At 41.2% G+C, this 10,272-nt stretch overlaps 1 protein-coding gene across 1 annotated transcript in view; it reads right to left on the bottom strand.

Annotated features, from left to right (window-relative positions):
- Positions 1-2,059: 2,059 nt before the first annotated feature.
- The window catches only part of LOC105543025 (chromosome unknown open reading frame, human C11orf65), a 71,655-nt gene continuing 63,442 nt past the window's right edge, over positions 2,060-10,272 (bottom strand). The window contains exons 7-8 of the mRNA XM_011984758.1: positions 4,970-5,025; positions 2,060-2,232 (exon numbers count right to left, since the gene is read on the bottom strand). Coding sequence (XP_011840148.1) covers positions 2,078-2,232; positions 4,970-5,025 — 211 coding nt within the window. The 3' untranslated portion in view covers positions 2,060-2,077. The remainder of the gene's footprint in view (positions 2,233-4,969; positions 5,026-10,272) is intronic.

Genomic DNA, 10,272 nt, shown 5'->3' with positions numbered 1-10,272 from the left:
ACTATTATGGGCTTTCTGACCAAGGGACCAATTTTACAGTAAAGAAATTTTAAAAATGAGTATATGACCATGGAAAACACTAGTCCTATCATACGCCACACAATCCAGAAACTATTAGAGTGTTAAATTGGCCTGTTAAAGAGTAACCTAAGGTTCTAGCTTGAGTAGGACATGCAGCTAGGTTGGAGCATTTTCCTCCAGGATGTGATATATATATTGAACCAAGGGCCATTATATGGTGCTCTGTCTAAATAACTTAAATAGGGTTATGACATATGAGTCCAAGAACCAAGGGATGGAAATAAGGTTGGCCCCTCTCGCCACTACTCTCAGTGATCCCTTGGGAATTTGTGCTTCTTGTTCCTACAAGTTGAGACTCAGCAGAACTGAGTCCATGTAGCCACTGGTTACATGTTATCCTCCCTGTATCCAGTGAGGGAATGGCTCCCCTGGAGGTCACAATAAGGATTCCACTGAACCTAAAGCTATGATTGCTGCCTGGTCATGTTTGGCTCCTCATGCTGGTAGATAAATACCTGGTTTCTCCGTCCACTAGCAGGACAATTCTGACGTGCATTCTGTATGGTTCCTCAGAGCATTCCTAGCAAACTGAGGCCTGGACACCCACAGCAATAACCCATTCTTAACACAAATGTTTTTTGGCTTTTCTCCCTTCCGTTTCTCTAATTTCTAATTTCTCTAATTTCTAATTCTCTAATTTCTAATTTGTGTTTTCTGGGATCATCTCCTAAATAAACTATCTGTACCAATGTCTTATGGTTTCCTTTGAAAGGAACCACTAAGATTGTTCCTTTTCTCTGTGTTGATTTTAAATGTATTCACAAATTTTGTGACAGTTTTCCTTTTAAGAGATAGAGCTTAATTCCCCTCTCCATAAGTATAGGCTGGACTTGATGCATTTCTAATTAATAGAATAGGGCAGAAGGGATGGTGTGTGGCCTCTGAGTCTAGGTCTTAAAAGGCATTGTGGCTTCTTCCTTGCTCTCTCTCTCTCTCTATCAGGTTGCTTGCTCAGCCATGTTATGAGGGCACTCAAGCTATCCTATGGGGAGGTCTATGTATCAAGGAATTGAGGCCTCCTGCCAACAACTGTTCACGTGTGCCGTCTTGTAGGCAGATTCTCCAACCCAGTCAAGCTTTCAGCTGACTGCAGCCCTGGCCAAAATCTTTATTGCAACCTCCTGAGAGACTTCAAGCCAGAGCCACCCAACTAAACCACTCCCAGTTTCCTAACCCTCAGAAACTGAACGAGATAAAAACTTTTGGTGCTTTAAGCTGCTGTCTTGGGGTAATTTATTATGCAGTGATAAAAAACTAATTCATTGCTCTAACCTGGAAGAAAGGGAATGGGAATCCAAAGAATTGTATTGCATGCAGAGTAGTGAAGGCAAATCGTAGGCCCCAAAAAACTGAGATTAGGGGAATGATCTAGAAAGGAAAATGAAAAAAGGAAAGTGCAACATTGATGAAAGCAAGTAAAGAGAAAAATGTAAACAAGGAAAGATAAACAACATTACAAAAGAAACGAAAGAAATAACTATGACATAAAATAGGCAGTAACTAAGTATGAGAGAAACAGAATTGCAAAGACAACTATAATGAGTAAGCAGACAGAGAATTAAGAGGAAGAAAGAAAAAAGTTCAGTGAAGAAAAAAAACGGAGTAATGAGAGGATAAAAGTGGGAGATGGGGGAAGAAGCAAGGCACACTTGGATATGGGATAAAGGGACCGAAAGCTCTGCCTTCCGTGATTGCACTAAATGCCTCAAGTAAACATGCAAAATAATCAGTCTGAAGCTTCTTGCACCTAAATGTAGTCTCTTTACTTAAGTGTAACTGTTAGAATACTACAGTTTCTCAGAATACTAGGAACAATTTCTATATTTGCCATTCAGTCCAGTGTTCTATTTCTGCTCAATTTTCCTTACTTAACTGAGCTAGATTCTGTGCCCAGAATATATACACAAGTTATTCCAGTCAGAATACACTATCCCTTGACTATAACTGATGGATGGAGGGCTCAAAGGTCTATAACTCAGAATAGAAATAAAGTACTTTATAGTCCATAAGTAGAATCAGGCGTTAATCTAGTTACATTTGGTTCTTGATAAACATTTTCACAGTAAGTATGATCTGGTGTTCCCATTTGCATTTTTGATATATCTCCTCCATAGTCATATATGTTTTTCTGTGCTTCATCAAACCTGAATCCTAAAGAGAAGTGACAAATGATTAGAAAGATACCAGATATAATAAGATGTTCATTCAAAATGCTACTGTGTGTCAGTCTGTTCCACATTCCTTTTCATCACTCTTAAAGCAAATATCTTCACCTGAAACCAGAAATGCTCCAAATTTCTGAGTTCATCCCACTTTCACTCCCACATATCACTGTCCATCCCTACAAAAGGCTCTGCAGGACCTGGGTTTTAGGTCTGATCTACTAGTAACTAACTGTGTAATTTGGGACAAATTATTTAACCTAAGTCTTAGTGTTCTCATCTGTAAAATGGGGATAATAACTGCACCTGCTTCATCATATTCCTGCAAGAATTAAATGTGACAGTGCATGTAAAGAACTTAGAGCATCTGGCATTTAGTTGGTGCTCTGTAATTAACTATTAGCTAACTTCTTTATTCATAAAGGGAGAGATGCCCTTTTCCTCTCAAGAGCTCATGTTTCTAAATCTTCTCTTGCTTCTTGAAGAAGTGACACACATTCTCCTCTTCTCTAATGCCAACATCTTCAATGTATCACCTTCACTGACTGGTTATGTAAATCTCCACTACTTAAAATAATTTTCACTTGCTCTTGTGCTCCTTTCAACTACCATCCTATATCTTTCCTTCTTTTCACAGTAATTTCTTTTAACTCAGTAATTTATATTGTTTCCTTTTTTTTTTTTTTTTGAGACAGGGTCTCACTCTGTTGTCTAGGCTGGAGTGCAGTGGCACAATCACACAGCCTCCACCTCCTGGGCTCAAACGATTCTCCCGCCTCAGCTTCCCAAGTAGCAAGGACTACAGATGCATGCCACCATGCCCTGCTGACATTCTATTTTTTGTAGAGTGAGAGTCTCTCTCTGTTGCCCAGGCTGGTCTTGAACTCTTTGCCTCAAGCAATCCTCCAAACTTGGCCTCCCAAAGTGCTGGGATTATAGGCATGAGCCACTGTGCTGGGTCTCTGTGCTGATTTAAATATGTAAAAGATCACTATCTACTGTGCAGGAAGGGAATGGAGAGGCACTGGTTTGGAGGCTATTGCAGAAGCCTGTAGAGGGATGAAGGCAACTTGGGCTGAGTGGGTGGCAATGAGCTGGAAATAGGTGGACTGGTAAATACTAAGGATAGCTCATAGTTATGGAGTATGCATTATGAGATAGGGACTATTCTAAGTTCTGAGCATGATTATCTCATTTTCTCACAACCTATGTGCCAGGTACTACTGTTGTTATTTTACTGATGAGGAAACTGAGCTAGTAACTTGCCCAAGATCATATAGCCAGTAAAGAGTGGAGCCAAAAATCAAACCCAGGCACTCTGAATCAAGACTCCACAATCCTTTGGGAAGCCAAGATGAGCAGATCACATGAGTCCAAGAGTTCAAGACCAGCCTGGGCAACATGGCAAAATCCCATCTTGACAAAAATACAAAAATTAGCTGGGCATGGTGGTGTGTGCCTATGGTCCCAGCTACCCAGGAGGCTGCAGTGGGAGAATCGTTTGAGCCTGGGAGGCAAAGGCTGCAGTGAACTGAGATCTGGGCCACTGCACTCCAGCCTGGGCAACAGAGTGAGACCCTGTCTCAAAACAAAAACAAAAACAAACAAACAAACAAAAAACTCCACAATCCTAACCTCTTTGCTTTACTGCTTCTCCTATCTGCTACTAGGACAGAACTCATACACCATCATTAGGCTTTGGCTATGTTAAAATTATTGGCGTTTCTGGGGTCTGGTGACACTCTTCTTCAACATGCTGGCTTTCACTTTCAGCATTTCAGTACTGCTAACTACTGGCAGAACAATAGTGGCCTAGAATCTAAAAACTATTTTCAACATTTTGAGGCATTTATTTTACCAAATGAAGTCTGCTCATGAAAAACCATTACTAAAACTATAAGTAACTGGTTTTTTTTTTTTTCACTCTGTTACCCAGGCTGGAGTTTAGTGGTGCAATCTTGGCTCACCGCAACCTCCACCTCCCTGTTCAAACAATTCTCTTACCACAGCCTCCAGAGTATCTGAGATTACAGGCATCTGCCACCATGCCCAGCTAATTTTTGTATTTTTAGTAGAGTCAGGGTTTCACCATGTTGGCCAGGCTGGTCTCAAACTCCTGACCTCAAGTGAGTCGTCTGCCTCAGCCTCCCAAAGTGCTGGGATTACAGGTGTGAGCCACCGTGCCTGACTAGTAACTTTTAAAATAGGATTCATATTTTGGCCAGGTGCAGTGGCTCTCGCCTGTAATCCCAGCACTTTGGGAGGCCGAGGCAGTCAGATCACAAGGTCAGGAGATCAAGACTGTTCTAGCTAACATGGTGAAACCCCATCTCTACTAAAAATACAAAAAATTAGCTGGGCGTGATGGTGGGCACCTGCAGTCAGGCTGAGGCAGGAGAATGGCATGAACCCGGGAGGCGGAGCTTGCAGTGAGCCGAGATTGCACCACTGCACTCCAGCCTCGGCGACAGAGTGAGACTCCGTCTCAAAAAAAAAAAAAGGATTCATATTTTTAAAATCATTTTATTCAACCTTAAATAATATAGGACATTTCCCTCTATTCCCAAATAGCAATCTTACATACAAAGGTAAAAATGACTTGACAAATGCATCTAAATTTATATACTATGCAGATTACTGAAAGGTTAAATGCCTAGAAATACGTGTGTGGAATGCATTTTTTGTTCACGAGAATTTCCTATAAGGTACTGCTAAAAATCACCTACCTTTGAAATTAGCCGAAGAGTTGCTTGTAGCAATTTCCTTCCAGCTGGCAATGTACCTAAGCACATTATGTGAGCATTCATTAAATTAAACCGATTCATTAGTACATACTTAGACTACGTCTAAAATTCCACTTTCTTTTGAGAAATCTTAGATTAATGATGGCATGTTCACTAGCCTCCATGTGTAATTCTCATGACTTTACCACCTCCTAGTAGCTCACATCCAGCTAAGAACCTTCAGGACAAGGAGTTGAAGGAGGTATAAAAATGGTGCCCACCATCTGCCATACTTAGTGTTTTCACCTCCCTCTAGCATGCCTCCTCATTTTATCCTATGAATTCCTGCAAAATCATGTCCTCAGCTGAGTGTTTACTAAGATGTTAGTTAATAACATCTAAATTGAAAGCATGGGCAGAAGACTCTCCTGGAGACAACAACAAAAACTTTCTCCTTGGTTCTGGATTGCCAGATCCACTGTCTCTGATATATGAAGGGAAATTTAAAGTGTCTAGTTTCTGAGCTCATTAGAACAGCAGTGCTGTCTTTTCAGTGTCCAGAACACGTAAGAGATACATTCAGGTAGGGTAAATGCAGCTGTCACCTCAGCTCCTGAACAGAGACTGAAAATAGAGAGAACAGGGTTGCCTGAGAAGAGGTGGAATAGGGAAGAACAAGGTACGACCTTCTGTGAGGATGATGGAAAGCACCAAGAGGCAGGTTTCCTAAGACTTACTTCACCTTAGGCTCCATATTCCACTTTCCTAAGCTGCCTTTACAACTGCACCCACTTTAATCAAAAAATCAGGTGGGGATTTGGTTACAGTAGGTGCTGAAAAGGAGCTAGCACAGAGAGGTGGAGAATTAGAATCGTCATGTAATTGGCCCGGTGCGGTGACTCACGCCTGTAATCCCAGCACTCCGGGAGGCCGAGGCAGGTGGATCACGAGGTCAGGATATTGAGACCGCCCTGGCTAACATGATAAAACCCCATCTCTACTAAAAATACAAAAAATTAGCCAGGCATGGTGGTGCACGCCTGTAGTTTCAGCTACTCGGGAGGCTGAGGCAGGAGAACGGCCTAAAACCTGGAAGGTGGAACTTGCAGTGAGCTGAGATGGCGCCACTGCACTCCAGCCTGGGTGACAGAGCGAGATCTCAAAAAAAGAAGCAAAAAAAGTTGTCATGTAATTCAGAAAACACTGTGATTTTCTTTTCTTTTTCTTTGTTTTTTTTTTTTTTTTGAGATGAAATCTCGCTCTTGTCCCCTAGGCTGGAGTGCGATGGCGCGATCTCGGCTCACTGCAACCTCCGCCTCCCGGGTTCAAGCGATTCTCCTGCCTCAGCCTCCCAATAGCTGGGATTACAGGCGCCTGCCACCACGCCCGGCTAATTTTTGTATTTTTAGTAGAGACCGGTTTTCACCATGTTGGCCAGGGTGGTCTCGAACTCCTGACCTCCGGTGATCTACCTGCCTTGGCCTCCCAAAGTGACACTGTGATTTTCTAATTATTTATTCCATTTGAATTCTTTTTACTTCTGTCAACCCTGGGCTCCTGTTTTGCAGTAGGAAGGTATATACTTCCAACAGTATTTAATACTTCTTTTTATAGAGACAAGGTCTCACTCTGTCTCCCAGGCTGCAGTGCACTGGTGCCATCATGGGTCACTGCAGTCTTAAACTCATGGGCTCAAGTGATCCTCCTGCTTCAGCCTCCTGAATAGATGGGACCACAGGTGCATGCCACCACACCTGGCTAACTTTTTAATTTTTTGTAGAGATGGGGTCTCGGTATTTTGACCAGGCTGGTCTTGAACTCTTGGGCTCAAGTGATCCACCTACCTTGGCCTCTCAAAGTGCTGGGATTATAGACGTGAGCCACTGCACCTGGCCTGTCCAACAGTATTTAATTACAATCAGATGTGTCTGAATTTGGCTCCTTCTCACTACTGCTACCCCTTGGTGCTCTGCGAACTTCCTTCAATGGCCTTAAATAGGATACTGCCGGGTGACTTAAATGAAAGGATGCAGGACAAGAGCAGGTGGTATAAACTCCTTCCACAATCTCTCAGTAGGCAATTCAGTTTGGTTTGACCTTAAATTTTAGCAGACTTTGAGCTTTCAGTGGTTGCTCAGGAGCACTATAAAGACTCACCCTGCTTGCTTGGATTTATACACAGAAAAGACTTTCATGCCACCACCTTCAAGAAACCAAGATAAAAGACCTTGATCGATAGTATGCTGAGCCCTGACAATCTGGGGCACAAACACATACCATAGCTAGGCCCATCACTGTCCCTGCTTTATCCAAGATTAGCACATGACTTTTATTCCATTATTCTAAAAAGAACTTCACATAAAGAACATACCAGCAGTAATTGATAAGAAATCTAAGTTTTACAAAAATCTAAGTTTTACAGACAGAGAAGCAAGTCTGATGATAGCATTACCATGCTGTTTATATCACACAGCTGATCTTTCTCACTAAGAAATTTGTAGAAATTTTTAGAAAATAGTTACAGAATCAAGTGTGTGTGGACTCTACAATGAATCCCTTTGTTAAATTACAAATTTAACACTTTAAGAGCTCAGAAAAAGTCCCTAGCCAGAGAGGTCACAAAACTACATATCTTAGAAATCAAAGGAGCAGCTTCAGATATAGATACTATCCGTAACAGACATAGGCACAGAGCTCTCACCAACAGAATATCAGGAAATTACTTAGTATTTTCTAGCTGGTGATTGCTTAATAGGTATGTCACAATTCACTTGCTGTTTGAAAAACATGATGATCCTGGAAGAGGAACATCTGAATATCCATTAGGATGAATGCATGAATGCCAGCAAGAGCCATGGTAGCTGTCCTGTGACATTGTGCATAACTCCGTGATGGTGATGTGAGGACTGTTCTAGTTTCTAAACATCTGCAGTAACATAGCTCTGGATACAGGAATTTGCAACAGTACTCATTAGTGTGTTTGAGTCCACAAGTGAAACTGGCTCTATCCATTCTTCCAAATGATAATAATAATGTTCGGTTAATAGTTGCAGTACACATCTGAAGATGGACATGGCTTCATCTCAGGAGAGCATCGGTCTGTCGTAACACACTAGCACAAAAGCCTTTGGGGAGAAACTGGCTGTTACCACTAAATATCAGTGTTCAAGGCATCTATGCCATTCTAATTGTCCAACTATAGAAAAATGTCCATAGACTTTAAAGGATACTTTCCAAGGAATTAGGGGTTACCAATTCTCTAGAAGGGACAAATGTCAGACTTTTAAATTTTCATCAAACAAGATGTCACCCCAAGCCAGTTACAACTATCTAGAGGTCTACAAAGGTCAAACAGGGAAGTAGACTGTGGAGACCATAAATGCGCTGGAAAGAAGGGGCTAATGCCTAATGTCTGCAGTTAGCTAGGGGAAGGCCTTTGCAAAGTTTAGTCTTACTGAGATAATCAGTGTTTGTGGCCAAGTAGTGCTACTGAAATATACCCAGATAATCACACTTGAAATTTCATTTGAAATGTTTGTTGTTCAAGGCTCAATGTAAAACTTTGCTAAGGTTCACATTGATGGTACAAAATTACAAGTATCCTCAGCTTAGAAAATAAACTGATAGAAGTTATACATAACTTGGAAACAAGGTATTTGCATTTTGTTAAATGGAAATTTTCAGTTGCTCTTATCATCTGAAAGCTAGGTATATCCATCCCACTCCTACATGCTATGAAGAAATCGCTTCAAGTCTTACTGGTTTATTCTGTTTTTTGTTTGTTTTGTTTTTTGTTTTTGTTTTTGAGACGGAGTCTCGCTCTGAGATCCCCAGGCTTTAGTGCAGTGGCGCGAACTCGGCTCACTGCAAGCTCCGCCTCCTGGGTTCATGCCATTCTCCTGCCTCAGCCTCTTGAGTAGCTGGGACTACAGGCGACCACCACCTCGCCTGGCTAATTTTTTGTATTTTTAGTAGAAACGGGGTTTCACTGTGTTAGCCAGGATGGTCTCCATCTCCTGACCTCATGATCCACCCGCTTCGGCTTCCCAAAGTGCTGGGATTACAGGTGTGTGCCACCACGCCCAGCTGTTTTTCGTTTTTTAAAGGGAAGCCATTAAGACTTCACCTATTATCACTTAGCAATGATGACGGGGAAAGTCTTACGTGAACCCAGATGCCTATTTTTTCTTTCCTTTGAACTCAGTGGTTTTATTCTTTTTATATTACAGTAATGACAGAATATAGAATATCTGGTATGAATTTTTTGTACTTGTTTGCCGGCCCTTAGCTTGAATCAGCCAAGGGAAAGGCAGAGCAGGATTTCAAAAACTCACCTGAGAAAATTCTCTATCCAGTCCTGGGAAACTCATTCAAAATGGACCTCCCCTACCTCTCTTTCCCTTTCTTCCCTCTCTTCTCCATCCAGCAATTTTTACTCTTAGGAAGAAAAGTAAAAGCAAGGCGTTCCAGGTCCTTTATTTGGCTGTCATTTCTTCCATCATTATTACCATCTGTAATTTGTTCAGTGTCCCAGAAACTACAGACGTGCTGTCTGTAGGGAATCTCAAGACTCAGGTCTGCACAAAATATTGGGGTTATTGAATCATAGCAATTTCTTCTTATTTAAAAATATTTTAAAGCATCTACTATGGATACTTAGTCCTTTATTTTTTATCTTGTCCTTATTATTTTCTGATCTATCCTTCTCATCAGTATCTTCTTTTTTCTTTTATTCTTGTTTTGATTTTCCTTTGTCCTTTATCATTCTTCCCCCTTTTTCTTCATTTATCTTTCCTTGCATCATTATTCTCTCCTCTGCTTCCTCTGGCTTCTTTTTTTCATGTTCTATTGTTCAGTGACCATTACCTTGATTTTCCCTACCCCATTTTCCTATCTCATTTTTACTGATTTCTTCTGTTTTCTGACATTTCTTTATTTACACCATCTCCATTTAAATTTTTCTGCCTCTTCATTCATGCAGTATCCACATTCTTTATTGTAGTTGAGTAAATATTGAACATTTTAAGCAGCTTTATTGAGGTATAATTCATATACCATACAATTCCCCCATTTGAAGTATAATATCCAGTGGCTTTTAGTATAATATTTGCAGAGTTGTGCATCCACCACCACAATGAATTTTCTTAATTTTCTTTTCTTGTCTTTTCTTTCTTTTCTTTTCTTTTCTTTTTTTTTTTTGAGATGGAGTTTCACTCTTGTTGCCTAGGCTGGAGGGCAATGGAGCGATCTCAGCTCACTGCCACCTCCGCCTCCCAGGTTCAAGCGATTCTCCTGCCTCAGCCTCC

The sequence above is a fragment of the Mandrillus leucophaeus genome, unplaced genomic scaffold (genome assembly GCF_000951045.1).
Source record: "Mandrillus leucophaeus isolate KB7577 unplaced genomic scaffold, Mleu.le_1.0 Scaffold273, whole genome shotgun sequence".
Lineage (NCBI taxonomy): Eukaryota > Metazoa > Chordata > Mammalia > Primates > Cercopithecidae > Mandrillus > Mandrillus leucophaeus.
This window is presented reverse-complemented; position numbering and strand designations above follow the sequence as displayed.